Source organism: Desarmillaria tabescens (genome assembly GCF_030435595.1).
Source record: "Desarmillaria tabescens strain CCBAS 213 chromosome Unknown EV420scaffold_57, whole genome shotgun sequence".
Lineage (NCBI taxonomy): Eukaryota > Fungi > Basidiomycota > Agaricomycetes > Agaricales > Physalacriaceae > Desarmillaria > Desarmillaria tabescens.
The window spans coordinates 74,116-99,372 of NW_026848356.1; the positions used below are offsets into that span (position 1 = coordinate 74,116).

At 47.8% G+C, this 25,257-nt stretch overlaps 6 protein-coding genes across 6 annotated transcripts; 5 read left to right on the forward strand and 1 right to left on the reverse strand.

The window, feature by feature from the left end:
* Positions 1–2,285: 2,285 nt before the first annotated feature.
* On the forward strand, positions 2,286–5,209 carry EV420DRAFT_1649130 (P-loop containing nucleoside triphosphate hydrolase protein; the record flags this gene model as incomplete). The annotated part of the gene is made up of 13 exons (XM_060478262.1): positions 2,286–2,488; positions 2,542–2,597; positions 2,660–2,694; positions 2,745–2,779; positions 2,828–3,171; positions 3,221–3,331; positions 3,387–3,455; positions 3,508–3,805; positions 3,866–4,252; positions 4,308–4,416; positions 4,474–4,499; positions 4,559–4,934; positions 4,985–5,209. 13 exons carry the CDS (start codon positions 2,286–2,288, stop codon positions 5,207–5,209), a joined length of 2,274 nt encoding a protein of 757 aa, XP_060324790.1.
* A 364-nt stretch (positions 5,210–5,573) lies between these two features.
* On the forward strand, positions 5,574–6,333 carry EV420DRAFT_1768522 (uncharacterized protein; the record flags this gene model as incomplete). The annotated part of the gene is made up of 1 exon (XM_060480973.1): positions 5,574–6,333. The coding sequence occupies exon 1, from the start codon at positions 5,737–5,739 to the stop codon at positions 6,331–6,333; it is 597 nt and encodes a 198-aa protein (XP_060324791.1). The 5' UTR covers positions 5,574–5,736.
* Positions 6,334–11,360: 5,027 nt separating this feature from the next.
* On the forward strand, positions 11,361–13,236 carry EV420DRAFT_1022139 (terpenoid synthase). Its single transcript, XM_060465356.1, has 7 exons — positions 11,361–11,481; positions 11,531–11,826; positions 11,880–11,902; positions 11,951–11,989; positions 12,042–12,216; positions 12,271–12,553; positions 12,604–13,236. Exons 2-7 carry the CDS (start codon positions 11,675–11,677, stop codon positions 12,976–12,978), a joined length of 1,047 nt encoding a protein of 348 aa, XP_060324792.1. The 5' UTR covers positions 11,361–11,481; positions 11,531–11,674; the 3' UTR covers positions 12,979–13,236.
* Positions 13,237–17,340: 4,104 nt separating this feature from the next.
* Positions 17,341–19,064, forward strand: EV420DRAFT_1314894 (S-adenosyl-L-methionine-dependent methyltransferase; the record flags this gene model as incomplete). The annotated part of the gene is made up of 8 exons (XM_060468644.1): positions 17,341–17,606; positions 17,656–17,667; positions 17,717–17,888; positions 17,932–18,013; positions 18,071–18,557; positions 18,609–18,622; positions 18,669–18,778; positions 18,802–19,064. The coding sequence occupies exons 1-8, from the start codon at positions 17,373–17,375 to the stop codon at positions 19,062–19,064; spliced, it is 1,374 nt and encodes a 457-aa protein (XP_060324793.1). The 5' UTR covers positions 17,341–17,372.
* Positions 19,065–21,163: 2,099 nt separating this feature from the next.
* Positions 21,164–22,714, reverse strand: EV420DRAFT_1752007 (uncharacterized protein; the record flags this gene model as incomplete). The annotated part of the gene is made up of 6 exons (XM_060480386.1): positions 21,164–21,449; positions 21,500–21,558; positions 21,867–22,005; positions 22,059–22,136; positions 22,458–22,521; positions 22,582–22,714. The coding sequence occupies 6 exons, from the start codon at positions 22,712–22,714 to the stop codon at positions 21,164–21,166; spliced, it is 759 nt and encodes a 252-aa protein (XP_060324794.1).
* A 295-nt stretch (positions 22,715–23,009) lies between these two features.
* On the forward strand, positions 23,010–25,178 carry EV420DRAFT_1768525 (S-adenosyl-L-methionine-dependent methyltransferase; the record flags this gene model as incomplete). The annotated part of the gene is made up of 11 exons (XM_060480974.1): positions 23,010–23,243; positions 23,296–23,307; positions 23,357–23,528; positions 23,573–23,654; positions 23,713–23,857; positions 23,910–24,259; positions 24,314–24,325; positions 24,377–24,459; positions 24,507–25,010; positions 25,066–25,115; positions 25,163–25,178. 9 exons carry the CDS (start codon positions 23,010–23,012, stop codon positions 24,767–24,769), a joined length of 1,353 nt encoding a protein of 450 aa, XP_060324795.1. The 3' UTR covers positions 24,770–25,010; positions 25,066–25,115; positions 25,163–25,178.
* Positions 25,179–25,257: the final 79 nt, after the last annotated feature.

Genomic DNA, 25,257 nt, shown 5'->3' on the forward strand with positions numbered 1-25,257 from the left:
TCTGGTCCTTCTGCAAACTCGACGAACGGACCGAGCATCGGTGGCGCTAGGGATTGGGAGTTGAAGTATCTCGCAGTCAAGATAGCCAGATGACACAGGGTTACGGGAGCAGGAGCATCATGGGTGCGTGGACTGAAAAAAGTCATCATTCTCATCACTCATTGTACATTTCTAGCTTATGGCCCCGGTTCAGCAACACCCGTCCCTGCAGTGTCGTCCATCCGCCCATGGTGCATATCCAACACTCTTTTCCTCTTCCAATGATCCCAAAACGAAGTACACTTTAATGAGCCCGACCCGGCTTGCTGGACTTGACGATATATGTGTTTTACTTTTCTGAGCCTTTGCTAGCTCCTCGCCGTTTGTGATGATAGTACCGCTTCACAGGTGAACTAGTCTACCGCGTCTTCGTCTGTGCGGCCAAGACGTCATCCTATCCGATTCGATACTCCAGGCGCTGTACGAGGCTCCGTCGATTCCTCGCGGATAACTTTGAGAAGGGCAAAATAGGCACCACGCACGCATCGTAGTCGTCACGCCAGATACAAGGACCTCAACACCTCCTCAGCTCATCCCTCCCAACCACCACCACCTTTAATTACCACTAACGTTTAAACGTCGAGGCACCGCCAGCGCTGCAAATAGCAGCCCAAGTGATTCTCCCTCCCCGCCGCCAGACCGTCCCCATCAATTAGACGGGATGCCGAGAAGTGATTGGAGTTATCATCACGGGTTCGCGTTCACCACCTCTTTTCCGACGTACGCTTACGTACCCTGTGCGGATAGATTCTTCCCAACGCTGCGGTCAATCTAGGATGTCGTTCTTGGATATCGATACGAGAGTCGTACTGAACAGCCCTGGTAGAAGGCGTCTCTGGGGTACGCTTACGTCTTTCGCTTGTCTGCTGCATTCCCTAGACCAACGTACCTCGGGACAGCAGGACTTGTACCAGGTAAACAGCCCCGCGAAATTTCTGCGTGATCTCACTCCTCCCTGGTCCGATGGAATTCAACCTTGGACGGACATGGACGATCCGGCTCGACTTTGAGTGTGCACCAGATGAGGAACAAACTCGACATCCCAGACAAAGTGCAGTTTAGGCTTGGCATCACGAACAGGGATATGGCATTGTTGAACTTTGGATCCGGCGCGCGCAAGCTGTGATATCGTCCCAAGGAAGATGAGGAGGAGCACGGAGGTCCTTTGCTACGACCCATCCACAGATGCCATCTGTCTTTCGTTGATCTACCGGGTAAGACGCTCTTATGTCTTTGTGTCCGTATACTAAAGGTCGCTTTGGTAGGCTCACGGGTCCGCGTTTATGAACAGAAAGTCATACCTCTTTAATCAGCCGGAGAACACGCAGCCGAATCCTTGATTGCGATTACCCATCATGAAGTTCTGTGTTCTCAGACCAGGGTGGCTTCCTTAGAAGAAAAAGATGTAAGGTTCGATCAGGATCGGCTACTGCCCAAGCGCGCAGTGATCTGATTTTCAACCATGGGATTGATGTCGACCGCTTTTATGGCGGGAATAGCGAGGGACTGTAATGCTTCGAAGGGTGAAATGGGCGTCGTGTCGTGATATGGCCACGCGGGATATAAGAATCCTCGGGTAGTGCCTCAGCTGGTTCCTCCGAGAAGTGATGGAGCTGTAGAGCCGCGCTAAAGTTTGTGTTCGTCATCTCATCCCGATGTATGCTGACGTACCCGTCTGCTGTGTAGTACTGTTGCCCAAGATTATAGTCCTCGGCAGTCATTCTAGCATGCCACTTCTTGAACCTATGAACGGCTGGAAATTACGGGGAATAGAATGTTCATCCCTGGATCCTTGATCGTGATTACTCCTTGGATCTGCATCATGGTGTTCTGCGTTCTCTCGGACTCAGGGTAGCGTTACTGGGAGAAAGTGATGGATACGGAGATATGGATCAATCAAAGGAGTGGCTGAATCGAGACACTTCTCAAGCGCAGTGGTCTGATGACTCCCAACGGCCGGATAGGTCTCAACCTTTGGATGGAGCCTGAAAGGATGACAAGTACGTGAAATATTATTTTTTTAATGGGAGGAATAGCTGGTTTAGCTCCAAATTGCATATAGATGACGCACCGCGGATCTGTGAATTTATTGATAATTCAAGTGACCGGAGGATCATGTCACTTCTTCAGGCGCCGTGCGAAGTTTCGAAGGCAAAATAGGCGACGTGTCGTAATATGGTCACACGCAATATAAGTACCCTCAAGCACCCACATATTTCCCTCCCAACCACCCCCACCACCACCAAATGTCGTCCATTGCAAGACGTTTCACACGTAGGGGCACCACCCGTACGAACGGCATCCCAGACAATGCAGACAATGCTTCCGAAACTGACTCCCCGCCGTCCGAGTCAGAGCAAGATAGCGCTACCGTCCCTATCAATCAGACGGAATATGCTCAAAGATGCAGAGAGGTCATGGAGCTGTATCGCGCTCTTCAGGAGCTAGGGTTCGTGATTCGCCGCTGCTCTCTGACATATGACAATGCTTACATGCCCATAGTGCGGATGGGCTATTCCCAACTCTACCAAAGATCATAGTCATTGGGGGTCAATCTAGTAAGGCTGTTTCGTCAATATCGATAGATACCAGAGTCGTGCTGATGTCTGTCTTTGAACAGCCGGAAAGAGCTCGCTTGTCGAAGCTGTCTCTGGGGTACGCTTATTCCTTTCGCTTATCTGCTGCATTCTCTCAGCATCATCTAGATTAATGTACCTCGGGACAGCGGCACTTGTACCAGGTAAGTAACCTCTCAGACTTTCTCTGGGTGATCTCACTCCTTCGCAAGGTGTCCGATGGAATGCATAATGCTCAGTTCATCGCTAACCTGGTCGTGCACGATCTACCTCAACTTCAAGTACGCGTCAGATGGGAGCAAACTCGACATCTCGGACGGAGTGCAGTTTGGGCCTGTCATCACGGACAGGGATACGGTCGAACTCTGGATCCGACGTGCCCAGGCTGCCATACTCTGCCATCACCGTCCCAAGGAGGATTTCATGAGCATGAGCACGGTGGATCTTCGTAATCTTGCTACGACCGACTCGCAGATTCTACCATTCTCGAGGAATTTTGTCCAGGTAGAGTTGAGAGATCCGGACTTGACAGATTTGTCTTTCGTTGATCTGCCAGGTAAGGCGCTCTTATCTTTGTGTTCGCGTACTAAAGGTTGTTTTGCCAGGCATTATACACAATGCTGATGAAGACATTATCGAGCTCGTTCGTAGCTTGGTGGTTTCCTACATCGAAGAATCGGAGAACACGATCGTTCTCATAACTATTCCGATGAGTGGTGTGTTTTTCTTTCCCCGGCACCGGTGCATCTTCCTCACATATTCGTCTACAAGATGACATTGAGATGCAAGCTGCGGTGAAACTTGCAAAGTCTAAGGATCCTGCTGGGGACCGCACAATCGGTGCGGGTTTTCGTTGTTCTGCTTCTATGACCGGCCCTGATTGTTCCTATAGGAGTGTTGACCAAGCCGGATATGCTCACAATGGGCGCCTCTGGCGCACGGGAAAAATGGAGAGAGATTATTCTTGGACAAGATCAGAGGCACAAGCTCAAACATGGCTACTACTGTGTTCGACTCCCGGACGATGATGAGCGTAGGCGCAATATATCTAGAGACGAATCCCAAGCGGCCGCCCAACAGTTTTTTGAGCGCACCTCTCCTTGGAGAGAATTTTCTGATCGCAGTCGTTTCGGTATACAGGCACTTGTGCGTGATATCAACCGACTTTTGGTTGTGCTTATTGAGAACTAGTATGCACCCCATACTCTATCCTTTCTCTATGCTTGGGCTAATTCCTGATTCTGCTATAGTATACCGACCCTCAAGGAAAGCGTCAACCGTCTCCTCACTAGTGACAGAGCGGAATACAGCACCCTTCCTCCACCACCGCCTACCGATGACGCGTGGTCCCGGATTAATGTGCTGATCCATGAATTTTCCGTTGACGTCAAAGCGGCCGTTGAAGGAAAGGATGCACACAAGAAGCTTGTACAACGCAACCGTGCTAGGTATGAACAGTTCAAGCGCGATATCCTTGGGACGTGCCCGAACTTTCGGCCCTTCGAGGATAAGACTCAGTATCGGGATCCATGTATTTGGGATGAAGAGCTCGCGGGCAAGAAGACCAACCCGTACATTTATATGGCTGCATCCAGGTATATAATGGATATCAAAGATGTGAGGAAAGAGATCGATGAGTGAGTGGATATCCCTTTCCAAGTTCTATCGTATTAAGCGTTCTCGTCCCTGTAGCTGTACTACATGGGAACTTCCTGGCGATGTTCCTTTGGAAACGACACACAAACTCATTCAGCGCTTCACGAAGGAGTGGTCCAATCCATCCATGGAGTGTTTCGACGCTGTGTACAGCACGTCGTCAGTGTACATCCAGTAGTTGGTTACGCAGCGTTTCGGACAGTTCAAGCCTCTGGAAATGCACATTCGGTTCGTTTCCTCGGTCCTTCCTTCCTTCTTGCATAGTCTGAAGCCTTACGTCTACGTAGTGCACTTGTGCGCTCACAGATGGAGATTTACAAGAGCGAGGCACTCGTTATGCTCCGCAAGGCTGTTAAACTGGAGACACCACCCGAGTTTACTCAAGTACTGCATTACTCTATGGAGCGCTCTAAGTGGCTTGAGCGGTTTCATAAGGTGTATAGAACATCTAGCACCTATGCTATACGTCAACCACTGAGCGCTATTGATTCCGGCCTGAGGCCCTCTCTAGTCAGCATGGAGTCGTATGCAGTCCCAGCTCGGGAGTCATATGCAGCCCCAGCCCGAGAGGCGTATGAAGTTCCAGTCCGAGAGACGACAGAAGACGAAGACGCACTGCTGGTGATGGCCAAGGTTCGGGCGTACTTTGAGATGGCTTATAAAGTTTGTGTTTTACTCCCCAATCTTTCCTTCGTTGGCTGACCCTTATCTAGCGCTTCATTGACAACATTCCGCTCACTATTGAGCGTGAGCTACATCAGACTCTTTCAAGTCGTTTGTATCAGAGTCTTATTAGGGATATGGGAGGGTCGGATGCCCTTGAGAGGGCTAGGGATCTGCTTAGAGAGGATCCGGCAATCGCGTCAAGGAGAATTATCTTACAAGACAGAATTGCAAGGCTGGAGGAGATTAGGAGCAGGCTTTATGCTTTTAGGTGAATTTAAAAATGTATCATATCTCTGTATGTCCACGCTGTACCCCTTGAATCACAAGCAGTCCTTTCCAGTATGATTCTCGGGCACTCCCCTTGTGCACTTGCTCGAATTTTGAAGGACTAGCACCAATTATTCACAGCTTCAGTGTTACCATGTCTTGGCTACTAAAGAAATTTATGAAATGTGGTTCTTACCTGTCTCTCCAGCATTTGCTGGATCATGGGACCGTGAGTTGTTATTCTTAGACTTTCGACCGCCTCCTTTCCTTTTCTTTTCTTAGCACCTGCACTCAAATCTACTATTCCCAACTTCAGCACCTGCATGTCGTCTGTATGTCGTTTTCCTAAAATGTGGTTCTGTCTGGTCTCTCCATCATTTGCTGAATGATCCTCTTTATCTTTCTCTTTATGCGAAACTATTCTGGCCGCTGCTAAGCGCGGATCACTGCGAGACCGTGAGTACAGTCCCTTGTTTTCGCTTCAACAAGTTCATCAAGTTCCTCTTTATTTTCCGCTGCCTTACCCAAAACCATGGGTCAATGCTGGCAAATCGTGAATATCGACAGACACGAGACTCTCGGAAACTGGGGTGAACTGGACAGTTTCTTTTGCATCCCCAACTGTTTTGCCGATCTCATCTCTCTTTTGGCGGACCCGTCACCGTGGGCGGGCTGCCGTATCATGTGTATCGGAGGTCAGATGAAAGATTGTCCGCCAGGCATCCTCACCTCTGAGGAACTTGCCGAGATCAAGAAGCTCCCTACCACCAGGTACGGCAAGACTCTGTATACGTTGGCGGCCGGATATTATGAGGAAGCATCCCCTTGGCAATATCGCAGCTTGCGCGGGATGGTCTTGAGGAATTTGGCGAAGCGTGTTTATGTGCGGCGGGATGTGGTGGAGGAGGAATTAAGACTCAATATCGGCGATCTTTGCAATGTACTGCTTACCAACATCTGTTGGTCAGCCGGTTCGTGTGAGATGGAAGTGGACATCACGAGAGGCGCGTGGGCGGGGGATAGGCTCGATGTGGTGCCATTTAGTGTGGTCGAGAATAACGAGGAACGGGAAGATGTGACTGAAGATCAGGTTAAACTTACTAGGTTTGCACTTGACCGTAGCATGTAACCCTAATGACCATATGTTTTTTTGGAATTGGTACAGAATATGGCGCAGCTGAAATCTTCAGCAACATAATTCAAGAGACTGCTGAACTCAACAAACGAATACGATTGTTCTCAATCTTGACGCCAAGAATACGTCAGAATAAAGACTAGCTAAACATGCGTCCCCCCTGCAGTCCAGGGCTTTCGAGCATTGTTTTTAATGACAGTCATTCCCTTCAAATCGATATTGCGCGACGACGAAACTTCGTTGCCAGGGTATCTCAACCTATAACAGCGCGATAAGAAGATAAATTCTGAAAGGTGAACAGCGTATCTTACCGTCGAGATAAACAAGAATGCAGTGGAGCAATGAACATCTATCAATCCCCCTAAATCCTCTAGTGCATTCGCACCAGCGCTCGAAGCCCCGAATCTCATCAAGACAAGCAAAAGTGCCGAGGGGTCAATCTGAAGACATCAGATATCATCTCCATCTGAGAATAGCGACAGCATCAACAAGTGAATTAGTACGCTCCCACCTTCATGCGTCGGAAAACCAGCATACAGTGGCACTGCGAAGCCCTAAAGTGGTCTCTTCAGGTCATTCATGGTCTTGTTCCCCCATTACGGTCATCCATCGAAGCCAGGTGAAAGAGAACGATATGAGAAACAACAGTCAAAAGAACAGTCATACTATTCACCATCACTCAAGACGAGAGAACACAGCGGATCTTCTCCCAACCCAAACGAATATCGCCCAGCTTCATGTTGAGAGAGAGCGGTCAACGCGAGAGATGTGTCAAAGACAAAGATACATACCGAACAAGAGGATTGTGTGCAAAACGCGTTAGGCGGGATAGAAGCAAAAGAAGCTAGTATTGTACACTACCTGAAAAACGCGGGCATAAGTCAAGTAGAAACGAGGATGGAAGGAAAGGCGAACTCACAAATGCTCGGTACCAAGCAGCCCGGAACAAGGGAAGACGCTGCGTTATTTGTTACTTTGAGATCCTTTTATACTATTCCCCTTCCCATTAGTCTTGCCATGTGGCTGGCTGGCTGGCTGGCTGACACCCCAATGAGGCAAACCAGTAAAAAACTATGTTTTGTGGGTTAGGTGCTGTATTTTTCTTGGCGCGGTCTCACTTACCCCCCAAATATCGCATGTTGACTTCCTTCCACCCTGTCGGCAGCGAAGTCTGTACATGACGTAGTCAGGGGGCGCGGTAGCTCTTCGCCTGGTAGGCGTCGTTTCGATGCAGTCTTGGGTGAGGGTCTGCACATCGTAATATATCCTTTAGCAGGTAAGAATAGAGATCTCCCTTTGTGCCTGTATGCGTGGAGATACCATGGGAGAGGCGGAAACTTGTACACTTCCCAATTGATATCCCACAATCTTGGATGTCGCCCCCGTAAGATTCGAGGCCAGACAGCGTACTTAGCATGACTAGAATGCGTACCCTCTGCTGCGATTTCGGAGCTATCTGTCCCGCCGGATCTGACTTTTGAATTTCTTCGGCCGCGAGCTGGCGCAGGACTATGGTAGGCGTTATGCTAGACACAGCTTTGCCGTGTCATTGATGAGGGCTTGCTTCAGAGTACACGATCAGGGCAGCGCGGCGGGGACAAGGATCGCTGTCTGGGAGGAAGCAGTATAACGGGCAATGCGCTGGTGGTATTGGTGAGAATAAGTGCAAGATTAAATAAATGCGTAGGGAGCTAGAGGAGATGACGAGCTAGCGACGAGACACGCATCAATTACCCGATTATTGAAAGAAACGAATGGCAAGGTCAGAACCCCACTCTTCACACCGAAAATCACAGGTAGTTATAGCATCGAGCAGCAAACAAGACAGAGATGTGTATGTGTAAGATCTGTCTGGGCGTCAGACAAGAGAAAGGGAGGAAAAGATAAGAACGCACAGATTATATGATTACAGCCCCATCCGGACGGTTGAGGTAGTATAGCGAACTAGAAGAAACGAGCGAAATACTCAAGGGAGGGAAAAGAGGCTCACGCGTTGCCAGAATTTCCTGATTCCAACCACATCTATAGCCGGTCTCCGTGGAAGGCGCTCGGCCTTTTGCTTTGAGACAACAGAAGGCGTTCGGTTAAATTTGATGTTGAGAGATCGGCGTGCATACCGTCGGCGGGTTCCTTGTTCTCTTTGTGAGGATGGTTTTTCGTCGCAGCTCCCGGATATATGAGAATAGGAAAGCGTGAAACGGTGCTATTGCTTACTGGTTTTCCTTGCCAGGATATAGACTTGGCTCTTCACGGACTCCCCCTCGGGCACTGATGTCTCAGCCTTTGTTTCTTGTTTCTGGTCCCGGTTTGTGAAGGCGCGACGCAGGGCGAGGTTCACTTCTAAGGTAGAAATCATTGTCGAAAGGCGATTAGGCAAATGGTTTATGTGGTGCGATAGCAGATAGATAGATAGATAACCGGTCAAGATAGGCGGCTGTCGTGTTGGTTGGGGAAATGTCTCACTTCCGTTTTTGGACAACGCATCGATTCCTTTCTAGGGGCGGCGCCTTGCTGGTGCTGAAAGCTGGATTGAGGAGCTGGATTCTTTTCAAATCTGTTGAATGTACTCGGATTTCGTCGACCAGGACGGCCCAAAGCGAATTGACGAACGAGCGGCAGACTTCGATGATTCTGCATCCTGCTAGCGAATACATTCATGCGCTCGATAACTAGGAAGAATTTGAACACAAATGGCACTGAGCAACGTCACGCATGATAGTTAAAGAACATACCTGATAAACCAAAACGATTTTTTGTAGCAACGAGCGCCCTTTTGCTTTCACAGGTTTCTTTAGCGCCATCTGGTAATTTAGCTGTTGGGTGTTGCGCGCAAGAGTAATGCGACCGTATGCTGAACGGGCCTTGAGTATGCAGCGATCAGCGACGACGGGCGACACATGTAGCTTTGATGCATACATTTATCCAAGGCCCAGATGGTAGCTCACTCTCCAGCACCGCTAAACGATGCCTGTCATCCTTCGGCTGACCTCCGGTATCGTGGTCGCGTGAATTTGCCGTGACATCGTTGGTCGTCGTTCGTCGGTGAGTCAGAGATTATAGAACTGGAGTGTGTTGGTGTTCAAGCCTCTCACTGCGTCGCAAGAGGTTGGATGCCCTGGAAGATGTAGCACCCAGGGAATAAGGCAGCGAGCTGGACGAAGGACAGGCATGACGGCACGGAAAAGAGAAGGGAATCAATTTCAAAATCCCGGGCCGATCTTCCTTAACTTCCTACTTTCATGATCGGTTTTTCAACACCCTCCTGGATCAACGCAAAACAGGCTGGGCAATGCAAACAATACCGAAAAGCCTCAGGAATAGTTATGGGTACGTGTCGTTATCTCTTTTCAAGCAAGTTCTGATGTCGCCCTCAAGCCCTTTCCTCCCGAGAATCTCGAATGTCAGAGAATTTGAAGTATCACACTGTTTTCCGAATGGACCTCAAGTAAGAAATACTTCATTCAGATCGCTGGGCCATTCTTTATGTACTGTGAGTTTCTCTGTTCCCTTCTCTGCCATTTGGTTAAAGCTGACCACTCAAATAGTCCCACCCTTCTGGATGATGTAGCAGATGATGCTAGGGTGATAAGGATACTTCTTTTCTCATCATCATATCGCGGTGCTTAAGGATCATTTATCGACCCACCGCACGCATCCCGTCGCTCACTAGTCATTCAGGCTTCAATCTCGATTAACTGAACTTCTTCCTCCGGATCTTGGCTGCAGGACTGGCATACCGAGCAATTAACTCTTAACACGGTGGGTTTCGCGCATTCTCATGATGTAAGACTGCTACAGTTATCATACAAGGACGTTGCGCTTAATTGTGAACAAGTGAGCGATAATGACAATTGCGGCAGCTCCAACACCCAAGCTGAAGGTCAATAGTAATCGTAATAGCGAAGGCAAACTCAAACCACCACCGCGTTTAGCCCTTTCGTTGCCTTAATCTATTTGATCTTCAAATATATACACGGTACTTAGTCCGGTTACCTCACTACCGTCTTGTGCGGATCTTGCGAGCTTTCGCAGGAGAAAACGGACGTGCATCGGGGGTGATGGTAATGCACATCCCACATCAGATGCCATAGTGTTTTGACGTACTTACTCGCTTTAGCACTCAATTCACCTTCTTTTACGCTGGATGATGGCTATCGAACTTGATTGACTGCTACCAAGTTGCAGAAGAAAATGGTTCCAGATTACTTCTTTATTTCATGTGCAGAGCTTGATTCAACTTCTTGGAACGAGTTGACTGCTCTTATTACGCGTTTTTCTTCATCCTCCCATTACGTTGTTACCTAGGCGCAACGGTATGACTTCAAACACCTTACCCTGTTACGAGGTCTAACTAAGTAAGGTACGTAAGGTGCATTTCCCCCCCCAAATGTAAGTCGCTCACGATTGCATACCTACTAGCCGAAGATTCTTGCCTCAAGCAGATAATAAATTGATTTGTAATATTCCGCATCCGTGATATTGGAACCGTATCGCTAGGTCCAAGAGAGGGAATGGGGAATCGCTAGTGATGGTCGCGGGTGTAGCTACGAACAGGCGGGAATGTACGGATATGGTATGCGTGATCGCGGAGGAACCGGACCGTGCCTACGCTCCCAATATTCTCACTGGCCTTGCAGCATCAATCCTCATTACGAGGACTTGTTAAGTATGTGTCGGAAGCCTGGGTTCCCTCCTTCAAAATATTTGGGCCGGAGTTACAGCGGTGAGATTCCTCAAATGTGTTGCTTCTCATAGTTATTCAGTGATATCAACGCATCTCATAGAGTGCTCCCCCTCCCGCTCCATGATGCCATGTACAATACTTCCAAAGAGGCACAGATTTCGCCTATGTACCTGCCGGCTGAGGAGACAACCACTATGCTAAAACTGGTCACCTTGTTAATATAAAGAAGGGACATTCTCATCATGCTATTGGAATCGCCGGCCCAATCTCTTTTTCCAACCTTCCGTTCGCTCTAGTGGGCAAGCTTCTTCGGTGTCATCCTTACTGACACTGTTCCCCACTTAGACGATCAAGTGTCATCTATGGAGATGAAAGAAGCCATCCACATCCAGGCGATAGAGGGTGCATGTGCGCAGCTCTGCGCTCTTGTCACACGCCCTGATCGTCCCATGCTCAACGTGAGTCCCTTAAATTTGATGAGCACCTATTCATCAACCTCCCTGTCAGAGAATTTTCGGCGTAAGTGGGTCCGCTCACAACCAAATTGGTCTAGTATAGGCTTTCAAATAACCCAATTGACATCCGGCAATTGTAAACACATAAAAGTTTAGAATATCCCGTAGTACAGAGACATCGCCTTTCTCTCGCAGCATGGGCACTCAATCGGACGTAATGTTTCGCATTCCTAACACTCTCACCTACTGGCCTTGGCCTCGCAGGATCAATCCTCATTATGAGGATGCTAAAGCGGCATCGGAAGCCTGGCTCCGCTCTTTCAAAATGTTTGGGTCAGAAACTCAGAGGTGAGATTCTCAACTGTGTTGCCTTGCAACTTTTACTGATTAGCACTGCTCAGTGCCTTTGATCACTGCGCCTTCAGTATGATGCACTCCCTCTACTCAAGACTATGTCACTGACTTACCCAAGGTTTATTGGCTTCATTGGTATACCCAACAGCGACCAAAGGTATCATTACTGTGCCTGTGTGTATGCATGTGCTTTTTTGACCTCGTAATAGAGCATCTTCGCACCGGATGTGATTTCATGAATTTTGTTTTCGTTTTCGACGAGTATACAGACAACGCCTCTCCCAGCATCGTCCGTGAATATGCAGATATTGTAATGGATGCCATCAGAAACCCACTTAAACCACGGCCTGACGGTGAGGTGGTTCTTGGGGTCATTGCACAAGAGTAAAGTTTCATCCCCATTGTTGCTGGCACGGTCTGACGATGCCGTGACTCCAGGTTTTGGGCACTTGGCATCAAATCGGCCAGTCGAACTTCTCAGAAGCACTTCGTTGAAAGCTTTGAACGCTATACAGATTCTGTCGTCCAACAAGCAGAGGATCGTCACCAGCGTCACATTCGAAACGTTGATGATTACTTCCGTGTTCGTCGCCTCACCGCCGGTGTTGAATCGTCCTATGCAGTACTAGAGCTAGGCTATGACTTGCCTGACGAGATGTTCTACCATCCAACCATTGTTGCTCTGCGTTGTCTGAGTTGTGATATGATAATCATGGATAATGTAAGGCTTATCATGTCTTTCCGTCTAGCTGCAATATTTATCTTTCTCAGGACCTTGCTTCGTATAATAAGGAGCAGGCATTAGAAGAATTTCCCCATAACATTCTTGTTTGTGTCGTGAACGAGCTGAAATGCGACATTCATGCTGCGATCTCATGGGTGGAAGACCTTTATCGATCAACGAGGAACAAATTTCTGATGTCGTGGACCGAGATACCGTCGTGGGGACCAGAGATTGATGCTATTGCATCTCTCTACCTGCACGGCATCGCAAACTGGGTCCGTGGTAATGAGACTTGGAATTTCGAGGGCAGCCGGTACTTTGGATCCAACGGCAGAGCCATTCAGCAGCATAGGATGGTCACTCTCATGCCCAAGCAGCTTTCAGCGAGCGAGCCGCTTCTCATACATACGTACCAATCCTAGTTGTTGATTATTTCATCATATGAAAGTCATTGCACTGTATAGTTGCTGGAATGTTAGTCAGCAACCAGGATTGCGAACGCGTAGTGGTGTTCTCCTCTGTATTTGGGCGGGTCGACTACTACCTGTGTTGCACACCATAGGCAGTCAATGATATCAGTGTATCTTACTTCCGTTGGAGAAAATTCAACTAATAGAGCTTCGCTCCGAGTGCAAAGACGCCGGGTGAAAGACGTTTGCTACGCTAGGGTTACAAAGTTAGCGGTGAGTATCACATTCTTATAGAATCAGATAAACAGACATAATAGATATTACGCCGGATGCTCTGCTCGCTCGATGCCTGCGTTAAACCGAGTTAGCGAAGGACCGTGGTAGGCATTATGCTAGACATGAGGTTGCGGTGTCATTGATGGAGGGTTTGCTTCAGAGTCGACTAGGGCAGCGCGGCGAGGACAGGGATCGATGTCTTGGAGGAAGCACAATAACAGGCGAGGTACTAGTGGTACTGATGAGAATAAGTGCAAGATTAAACAAATGCATAGGGAGCTCGAGGAGATGAGGAGCTAGCGACAAGACACGTACGTTATCCCGATTATTGACAGGAATGAATGGCTCGCCGGACAATATTCTATCTCGCCTTTGCTGTGCGAAGCAAGATCAGAACACCACCACTCACACCGGAAATCACAGGATGGAGGTTCCCCAGAAATTATTATAGCATTGCGCAGTAAACATGAGAGATGTGTATGTATAAGATCTGTCTAGGCGTCAGACAAGAGAAAGGGAGGAAAAGATAAGAACGCACAGATTATATGATTACAGCCCCATCCGGACGGTTGAGGTAGTATAGCGAACTAGAAGAAACGAGCGAAATACTCAAGGGAGGGAAAAGAGGCTCACGCGTTGCCAGAATTTCCTGATTCCAACCACATCTATAGCCGGTCTCCGTGGAAGGCGCTCGGCCTTTTGCTTTGAGACAACAGAAGGCGTTCGGTTAAATTTGATGTTGAGAGATCGGCGTGCATACCGTCGGCGGGTTCCTTGTTCTCTTTGTGAGGATGGTTTTTCGTCGCAGCTCCCGGATATATGAGAATAGGAAAGCGTGAAACGGTGCTATTGCTTACTGGTTTTCCTTGCCAGGATATAGACTTGGCTCTTCACGGACTCCCCCTCGGGCACTGATGTCTCAGCCTTTGTTTCTTGTTTCTGGTCCCGGTTTGTGAAGGCGCGACGCAGGGCGAGGTTCACTTCTAAGGTAGAAATCATTGTCGAAAGGCGATTAGGCAAATGGTTTATGTGGTGCGATAGCAGATAGATAGATAGATAACCGGTCAAGATAGGCGGCTGTCGTGTTGGTTGGGGAAATGTCTCACTTCCGTTTTTGGACAACGCATCGATTCCTTTCTAGGGGCGGCGCCTTGCTGGTGCTGAAAGCTGGATTGAGGAGCTGGATTCTTTTCAAATCTGTTGAATGTACTCGGATTTCGTCGACCAGGACGACCCGAAGTGAATTGATGAACGAACGGCAGACCTCGATGATTTGGCACCGTGCCAGCGAATAAAATTCGTGCGCCCGATAAATATGAAGAATTTGAACACGTAGAGAGGGCAAAGATGATGTCCAGGGACCTCGGACTGGCACTGAGCAACATCACACATTACAGTCAAAGAACGTACCCGACAAACCAAAACGATTTTTCGTAGCAACGAGCGTTCTTGGATGCCTTTCACAGGTTTCTTTAGCACCCTCTGATGATTTTAGGTCTGTGGCGTGTTGCGCGCAAGAGTAATACGACTGCATGCTGAACAGGCCTTGGGTATGCAACGATTAGCGACGACGAGTATCATGTGGAATCTTAGGCATATTACCTGTAGCCACCGTCCAGATAACTCGCTCTCCAGCACCGCTAAACGATGCACGTCGTCCTTCGGCCGACCTGCGGCATCGTGGTCGCGTGGATTTGCCGTGACATCATTGGTCGTCGTTCGTCGGTGCGTCAGGGATTCTAGAACTGGAACGGGTTGATGTTGAAGGTTCTCATTTCGTCGCAAGAGATTTGATGTTCTGGAAGGCGCAGCACCCAGGGAATAAGGCAGCGAGCTGGACGAGGGACAGACGTAACGGTACGAAACAGAGAAGGGAATCAATTTCAAAATCCCGGGCCGATCTTCCTTAACTTCTTACTTTCATGATCGGTTTGTCATCATCCAACGCAAAACAGGCTGGACAATGCGTACAGATACTGAAAGGCCCCAGTAATAGTAGTGAGTACGCATCATTATCTTATTTTGGTCTGACGTTGCCTTCAGGCCATTTCTTACTAGGATCTCGATTGTACTATTATCCCGGAGAACTTGAAGTACCATGTTGTTTTCCGAATGAACCTCAAATAAGAAGGACTCCGTTCAGATCGCTGCACCATTCTTCATTTCCAGAGATTTTTTGTTAACGCCTTTGTCCGACCTTACTTGCCAAAAATTCGCCAAGATAAAAGCGACCAAATATTCCGGAGCTTGCTTTTCCCTGCCGTTTATCAACTTTGCAGTAACCGCTAACCACTCAAATAGTCCCACCCTACTGGATGATGTAGTGGATGACGCTAGGGTGATAAGGATGTTTCAATTGAAAGGGCTAGCAGAGGCGGACTGGCAACGGCTGACTATCGAAGAGTTCCGTTTCTGTGGGTGTGATGGTCGTATTGAATTGATTGACTTGGCTACAACTTCTGCCTTCTCATTGACGGGTCTTGCGGAGTAGTTCTTGACTCCACGGTAGTCATCGACTCCAATCCGTTCCGTGGTTCGTTCTCTCCTGAACACCGGTTGATAAAATTGTATTTACAGGTATCGAAGACAATGGCAGTACAAGACGTCGCCCACTTGCAGGGAAGTTCGGTTGAAAACCAAGTGTCGATGAGGTGCTTGACGACCAAAGCTGGAGTGGTCCCAGTTACTAAGGTCTTGGAAACTTTCTCACCATCATATCGCGGTGCTTAAGGATCATTAATATTCACTTCTCGATCCACCGCTGTACTGTCGCTCGCACGTCACCAGTCATTCAGGCATCAACATTCTACCTACCTATCTACATCGATTAACAGACTTCTTCTTCCGGATCTTGGCTGCTATATGCAGGACTGGCATACAGAGCACTTAACTCTGTATCACGGTGGTTTTCGCGCATTGCCGTAATGTAAGGCTTCACTTATCATCCAGGGACCTTTCACTTTTGTGACCAAGTGAGTGATAATGACAATTGTGACAGCTCGAGCACTCACGGTCAGTGGTATTGATTGTAATAGCGAACGCCAAATCAAACCACTACCCCCCTACAGCCCTTTCGTTGCTTAGTCTATTCTATTTTCAGATATATTTGTGGTAGTCCGGTTACTTTACGACCGCCTTGTGCGGATCGCGAACATTTCGCGGGAGAAAAACGGGACGTGCATCAGAGGCAATTGCGAGCGATAAGGATGTTACATCAGATGCCATAGTGTTCTGGCGTACTTACTCGATTTAGTACTCAATCCGCCTTCTCTTACGCTTGATGATCATCGACACTTGATCAACTACCATCAAGCTGCAGAAGAAAATTGGAAGAAAGGGGTTCAAGATTACTTCTTTGTTTCATTTGCAGTGTATAATTCAACTTCTTGAGAGAGTCGATCGCCCCGATTACGGGTCTTTCTTCACCCACCCCATTATGTTGTTGCCTTGGCGCAACGGCGGGACTTCAGACGTCTTATCCCGTTACCAGGACTAACAGAGTAAGGTAAGTAAGGTACGTTTCTCCCAAAAATATCAATTACTCATAATCCCATACTTACTAGCCGAAGATTCTTGCCTCAACGAGATAATAAAGCGATTTTTAGGAGTAATTGGGCTGATCTCGGAGATGCGTACATGGGAACCCAAGCAAATGGTGCCTATCTCACGGTTCCCTTCGGCAATTGTACCTTTATAAGATTATAACATCCCGTTGTACAGATCCATCGGCTTTCCTTCGTGGTAGGAGCATTCAATCGGACGTAATTTTCTCCATCCGTGATTTCCATGATGTTATGTGTGATACTTTCGTCCCCCACTGGCAGAGGTGCGGATTTTGCCTATCAGCCTGCTGGCTGTAGAGACAAACACTATGCCAAGAATGGTTACCTTCTCGATGAAAAAGGATGTTCTCATCATTCTATTAGAATCTACCTATAGCAAACGTCAACCCAATCCCGTCTGTCTCAAGGGTGCCTAGGGACTATTCAAAACGACATGCCTTATCACATGGCTTCATGTGTACAATGGCCGCACTAAAATTTCTGAGGGACGAGGAAGTGGATTCCACAAGTATATAATAAACCGCTGCCGCACCTATAAGACATCACATCAAAATTCCCCACCCAAATATGCCTTCCCAACTCTCCCAACTCGTCTCTCTCATCGCAAATGCCACTAAATTTGTGGAGGACACGTTCTCAAAGGCGGCTGAACCCAATGTTCCTTCATTGGATGACACCACTTCCCATCCCTTAGACGATCAGGTGTCGTCTATGGAGATGAGAGAAGCCATCCAGACGATTGAGGGTGCATGCGCACAGCTCTGTGCTCTTGTCGCTCGCCCTAATCGTACCATGCTCAACGTGAGTCCCTTTTAAGATTGATAAGCACCTCTTCACACCTCCCTGCCAGAAAATCTTCGGCGTAAGAGTATCCACTAGCCGCCAAACTGGTCTAACATCCTTTCCCCAAGATATTTGAACCAGCGTGTATCCGTGTTGTCGTGAATTTCAACATCGCTGACCACCTCCTCGACAAGCCAGAAGGCGTCCACATCTCCGATCTCGGTGCACTATCAGGCGCAGAACCTCAGAAGTTGGGCAGAATCATGCGGCTACTTGCAAGTAAACATTGCTTCCGTGAAGGTAGATCGCAATTTTCCTAGTTTTCCAAGCTAATAAATCATAGTTGACCGTGACGTTTTTGCGAACAACCGTCTCAGCATGATGCTCTTAAGCACAAATGGTTTATCGCATTTTTCTGATTTTATGTGAGTCTGATCCTTGGGTGAAGGATGAAAGATTCGACTGATCGATTTCTGTATTAGTACAGACGAATCGAACAAAGCGGTATCTGTGCTTACCGAAACCTTGAAGGACACAGATTGGGGACATTCCTATTCGCCTGTTCATACACCTTTCAATTCCTGGAGCAAGTACCCTGGCACTATATACTCATGGTATCAAGACACGGATATTGGAGCGGCTAAAGGCACCCGCTTCGGAATGGGAATGAAAGGGTGGGGCGACTCTACTGAAATGTGGGCTGTCGTCAATGCATTCCCGTGGGGGTCATTGCGTGACGGTGCCACTGTATGTGATGTCGGAGGAGGAATTGGCGTCATCTCCATGCAGTTGGCCAACGCGTATCCTAATCTCCGCATCGTGCTTCAAGATGTACCTGCACAGATTGAAATGGCGAAGAATGAAGTTTGGCCAAAGCTATGCCCAGCAGCTACTGAAGATGGGCGCATCGAATTCAAAGCTATCGATTTTTTCGTAGAACCACCCGTCGAAGACTGTGACGTATACTTCGTGAGTCCACCATACCGTACTAATTGCCTCTTCTGACACGACGGTTCGAAGCTGAAAAATATATTGTCAGTGGAGTCCTCAAAAATACTGAATACTTACCATTGTTTCTAGACATAACTGGCCAGACAAAGAATGCAAAGTGATTCTACAAAATGTGGGGAATGCTATGTCGGCGAAAAGTCGCCTGTTAATCTGCAAACTTTTTCTTTCCCAGGTCCTCAGTTTCTAAATTTTGTTGCAACAGGTGACTACATCATCGAACATGTCAATAAAGATGAGAAAGACGCCGAGGTGGTGGGTTGCAAGCTCGCACCAGAGCCTCTACTACCAAACTATGGCGCCGGGCGCATGACCCAGTACAATATTGATCTGGAAATGATGTCCATGTCCAACAGTCAAGAACGCAGCTTGGAACATTTTGTTTCTCTCGGCAAGGAGGCTGGATTACGGTTTGTACGTGTATGGGACGCGAGGGAGGCTAGCGTCTTCGAGTTTTGTTTGGAGTGAAGGTCTTCCCGTTGTAGGTCTACTGGGAAAGAACTGCGAGCGGAATAACATCACATGTATATAAAACCGTAAATCTCTCACCAAGTAATGTATCGAGCTTACCGTAAGCGTAGGCTTCTCCTAGCTCCTCCATCAATGTTCCCTAGACGCTTTCCTAGGTATGTTTGACGGGACATTTGGAATTTTTTGATTCTAACCAACACTGTGGTGTACTGCTATAAAAGCACTGTACAAGAGGGACTCGTACGGGACTGTGCTGCTAAATTACCGGGGGTTCATACGGATCAACAATATCCGACCCTGATCAAGAGTACTTAGTGGCAAAAAAAAAAGAAGCTGCGATGCACCTGGATCTTTCTATCACAGCTTTGTCCTGTAGTATATTTGCACCTGATATTGTACATACATAAATTTCAAGTTGAAAACCCTTATTCAAGTTCTCTCGGCTAAGAGCAAACGGAAATCTAGTAAGTTTAAGTAACTTGGTCTTCAGTTACATCCTCCCATTCCTCGCTATTCTCGACCACACTAAGTAAGTACCACATTGAGCCAACATTCTCAGCTGCTTGTACGATAGCGAGGGTGTTTAGACATGTCCAACGCCTAGGAAGCCTCTACGGGATCAAATCCTCTATGAGATCCTCAAAAGGCATTCACCGCTTGTCATTTTCAAATTCAGGATAACGCGAACAGGAGCGTCGACTTCGGACAGTAGAAAATAAGTAAGACAATATGAATCTGACACTCTGGTACTAACACTAGTTCCTAGACGATTCTGCATTACCAGAGCTAGGCTAGAGCTTGCGTTCCATTTTTGAAAAACACGTAACCAATGTCGCGTCCTAGTTCTTAAGATTCGCCATCTTCGATCGTATTGACGAACGATTGAAATAGATTCTATCTGTATGTCAGACCCGTACCAAAAGTGCAGGCGACCAGTGAAGATATTCTGAATTCCTTTTCGCCCGTACTTCTGCATCAGTCGGATCGGCAGGCGTTAGTTGATATACCGTATTTTGTCTTTGAATTGGATAATGCTTGTCTTGTTCAGTTGTCGTCCTTCAGGCATTGTATGAGCGGAATATGGCTATGAAACCATACACAGGAGGAATCCCAAATGCAGCCGCTCCAGTGACTCAGCGCAAATTCGTGCCGCCTCGAGACAGTTCACCAATCAACGTCAAGAAAATGATTGTGCACATGACACACGGAGCGAGTAAACCATTGCTGGGATTTCGTCGATACGAGTGGGTTAAAATCCAGGGGTTTACTCTATTAGGCGGAGAAAAGGTTTGACTACTGCGTAGCTCTATGATAAGCAGCAGCTCGGTTTGTTTCGATGGCTGATATTAGATCCTCCCCAGCGAGCCGGCGAAGCTGAATATAAGATCCTTGAAGATAGTCGGGGTCTATGTTCCTTTTGGGTCGATTGAATGATGTATGGCTTCCTCTACGGATGGAAAAATTATAGATGGGGCGTTGGACACAACATCCTGAACTAGAATAAGCATAAATACTGGATTCTGCGATGCATAGAGAGCAGACAGTACATTGGCGATTAAGGGTAAGTTCGTTATCCTAGTGCTTGGCTGTGGAGGGTATTTGCGTAGCATCTCTTATGCCTCAGAGCTTATAACACGATCTGAAAGTAAGAATGATTTTGGCGCATATATTCAATTGAAAAAAAAAGAGGAACAGGCTAGGGAGGTGCATAAGATAGGGAGCATGTTGCAAAGAATACGTCGTAACTCACTCATATAGTATAGTATCCAAATTGTATCAGTCGTTCAACACTATCGTGCGCTGAGAGCGGTAATGCTGACGTGTATGCAACTGGTGATGAGAACAGTTTTCTACCTCTGTAGACCTTCTGGCTGCCATTAAATCGACCCCATCGTTCTGCGACAAAAAATGATTCCTCCAGGATACGAAAACTCCGTCAAATCAACAAGCGAAGCGTTGATCAGGTCCCCGGATAGGAATAAATCTGAGAATGCATTAGCTCTAGCCCGAATGGAGATAACGACGCGTACCCGCTTTTACTGCTCACTTTTTTGCTCGTCCAAGAGGACGATGACGAAACGACACGGGAGTAAGAGTCAGGTGGGATCTTGAAATTCAGCATTTCCTTTTCTGCTTCGTACCCTCATGGCGTCCGGCCCGTTCTTCCGTTTCCAACCTCCAGCTCTCGAGAACACCAGCCCCTTGCGCATATACTCAGGCTCTAGGATCCGACTGGACAAGGATTTGTGGCGTATGACGATTTCGTGGCAAATCCACGCGACAACGATGCTCGGCGAGACTAGTCTGAACGGTGGCAGGTGCTCATGCACTTCCCGACCAACGGACACGTCGACAGCCTGAGCCTTCAAGGCGCCCTCAATACTACCATGTCCTGCACGAGGCAATTCCGACTCGACGATATTCCCGCATACCACTCAAATCCTTTCACGGCGCTGACTTCTGACACTGCTTCGTCTGACGCGATACGTAGCTGCAGGACGAGAGACGTTCGAGTTAGTTAGCGTGAAGACAGTGATTTGCCTGCTCTCAGAGCTGGATTGAGAAGCTGGATTCTTTTCAAAACTGTCAAACGTTCCCAGATTTCGTCGACCAGGATGGCTCGAAGTGAATTGACGAACAGACACGAGACTTCTACAATTTCGTACTTGATAGCTGCAAATAACTGCCGTATACTGAGTCACTGCGGAGGATTTGAACACATAGAAATGGCGACGATGCGTCTAGGAACCTAGAGCTAGCGCTGAACAGCGCCATACATGATAGAGTCAAAGAAAGTACCTGAGAAACCAAAATTATTTTCGTGGGAACAAGGATACTTGAATTCCTCGGAAGCCTCTTCAGCACACTATGACAGTTCACAGTTGTACGTCCTTGCGAGTTGCCTATGCGAGCAATGTCACTGCATGCTGAACAGGCCCTGGGTGTGCAACGGTTAGCGACGGCAAGCACAACATGAAACCCGCGACATACTTATAGCCAGATAATTCGCTCTCCAGGACCGCCGAATCGTGCCCGGTATCCTTCAACTGTCCTCCGATATCGTTGTCGCTACGGTCATTGTCCACCGTCGTCGGTGAGTGAGTCCGACGTTCGTAGCCAGCGGAACATAAAACTCGAGTGCGTTCGTATTCAGGACCCTCGTCGCATGGCTTGCGCGTGGCTTATGCTTTGATGTTCTGGAAATGTAGGAACCAGAGACTCGGGAGTACGTGATGGTGCGGAACTGAAAAGGAGATCCCCTCAATTTCAAATTCTGATCTTATTTGCTTCTTACTTTCATGATCTCAAGAAAGCTCAAGAACTAGCAGTGAATATGCGCCATTATCCTTTTTCAGCAAGTTTTGATGTCGCCCTCAAGCCTTTTCTTACCTAGGATCTCGACTGAAGACAATGACAGTGTTCGCGTACAGCACTTTTTCACCCGCGGGAACCTCTTGACGGTAGTATTCATGTCATGCGCAAAGAACAACGGTCAACTTTCCCTTCCACGTACGGTTACTCTGCTCAACCCGGACAAAACCCGTATCCGCCGATCCCGGTTGAAACCTTAACGGGTACTGGTCGATTTCCTGGACCCGGGGGTTTACCCGGGCTATCCACTTCCAGTGACTCGTCCTCGTGACCATCAGTGAGCACGGCCCACAAGAATGCACGAATGCTATATTTAACATATAAGATCTTCCTGATCAGCCGACTGGAAACACTGCGTTCCCGAGAATTGTTGACTCGCTGATAAACACGAAACATTGGGCATATACCAAATGCCGACCGGGCCTCTTTTGCCGTCCCTGCTGTTGGGCGAGCTACATTGGTCTCGTGGTTGGTGTGGGCGTATGCTATCTCATGAGTGCTTGGTAATTATCATGAGATGAATAAGTCGGCGCACTGATAAGACACCCAGTCTGAATATCCCACCCAAATATGCCTTCCCAACTTTCTCAACTCGTCTCTCTCATCGCAAATGCCACCAAATTCGTGGAGGACACGTTCGCAAAGACGACCGAACCCAATATTCCTTCATTGGACGATACCGCTCCCCATCCCTTAGACGATCAGGTATCATCTATGGAGATGAAAGAAGCCATCCAGACGATAGAGGGCGCATGCGCACAGCTCTGTGCTCTTGTCGCTCGCCCTAATCATACTATGCTCAACGTGAGTTCCTCTTAGGGCTGAACGACACCCACTCATCAACCCTCTCTGGCAGAGATTCTTTGGCGTAAGAGTATCCGCTTGCCGCCAAACTAGTCTGACATCCTTTCCCCAAGATATTTGAACCAGCGTGTATCCGTGTTGTCGTGAATTTCAACATCGCTGACCACCTCCTCGACAAGCCAGAGGGCCTTCACATCTCCGATCTCGGTGCACTATCAGATGTAGAACCTCAGAAGTTGGGTAGAATTATGCGGCTTCTTGCAAGCAAACATTGCTTCCGTGAAGGTAGATCCCACCTTTCCTAAGTTTTCCAAGCTAATAAATGATAGTCAAACGAGATGTTTTTGCGAACAACCGCCTTAGCATGATGCTCTTAAGCGCAAATGGGTTGTCATCTTCTGCTGATTTTGTGTGAGTCCTATTCTTGAATGCAGGAGCGATACGCTGACGTGATCTGCTTCTGTATCAGTACAGACGAAGCGAACAAAGCAGCATCTATGCTCACCGAAACCCTGAAGGACCCAGAGTGGGGGCATTCCTGTTCTCCTCTTCACGCACCTTTCAATTCCTGGAGCAAGTACCCTGGGTCTATGTTCTCATGGTATGAAGCTGCGGTACGTGTTGCCTTCAAAGATATTCATGTTCTTGCATTCAAAATCGGAATAGGGAGCCGATATTGCAGCGGCGAAAGGTGCTCGCTTCGGGATGGCAATGAAAGCCTGGGATGATTCCACTGAACTATGGACTGTCGTCAATGCATTCCGGTGGGACTCTTTGCGTAAAGGTGCCACTGTATGTGATGTCGGAGGAGGAACCGGCGTCACCTCCATACAGTTGGCGAACGTGTATCCTGATCTTCGCATCGTGCTTCAAGATTTACCTGCACCGATTGAACTGGCGAAGAATGAAATTTGGCCAAAGTCATGCCCGGCTGCTATTGAACATGGGCGCGTTGAATTCAAAGCTTTCGATTTCCTCGCGGAATCGCCGGTTAAGGGCTGTGATGTATACTTTGTGAGCGTAATATTTCCTGCTGATTGTCGCACCCTTTGACGCAGCGCTTCGAAGTTGAAAAATATTTTGTCAGTCGTGTCTTCATATGTGAAGATCTAAATATTCACCATTGTTTCTAGGCATAACTGGCCGGACAAGGAATGCAAAAAGATTCTGCAAGGTGTGGGGAGCGTTATGTCGACCGATAGTCGTTTATTAATCTGTAAGCCTTCTCTCTCACATGTCCTCAGCACCTAAATGTTGTCGCAGGCGACTACATCATTCAGCACGCCAATAGAGACAAGACCACTTCAAACCTGATAGGTTTCAAGCCGGCACCAGAGCCGCTGTTACCAAACTATGGTGCCGGCTCCATGACCCAGTACAATATAGACCTAGAAATGATGTGTGTGTGCAACAGTCAAGAACGCACTTTGGACCATTTTGTTGAACTGGGCAAAGAGGCTGGATTACAGTTTGTGCGTGTATGGGACGCGAGGGAGGCTAGCATCTTCGAGTTTTGTTTGGAATGAAAGCCTTATAGTCGTGGGTCTGCCAGAAGGATACGTTAATTGAGTGACATTACGGGTATTTCAGACTTTTCAAATATGCATGTATGAACCTCAAGTCTCTGATCAGAGTCGATTTGCCTACCCGATTGAACAATGCTAATGAGCGTAGGTAGAAGCACCTACTTCCAAGATGCGAATAGACTGTCGAAGGCATGTTCAACATCGAGAAGTCGTCAGAGGCAGTTCCGCCATCCAAGATCAGGTTCGCGCGTTTGCTTCGTTCCAATTCGTAATAGGATCCAATTCCGCATGCACAGATATAAGAAGCCAATCCAATAGAGTATCGGATCGCTCGTCGGCAACAAAAGTACGACATTCATACTAGCGACAGTACCAACAACTGAGAAATTTAAGGCGCGTATTTGTTTCGCCAGAATACTCTGACATTTCATCGAGCAAGAAAACGGAGTTCTTCCTTCGTTCCCAAACTTTGCTCTTGTATTATCTAG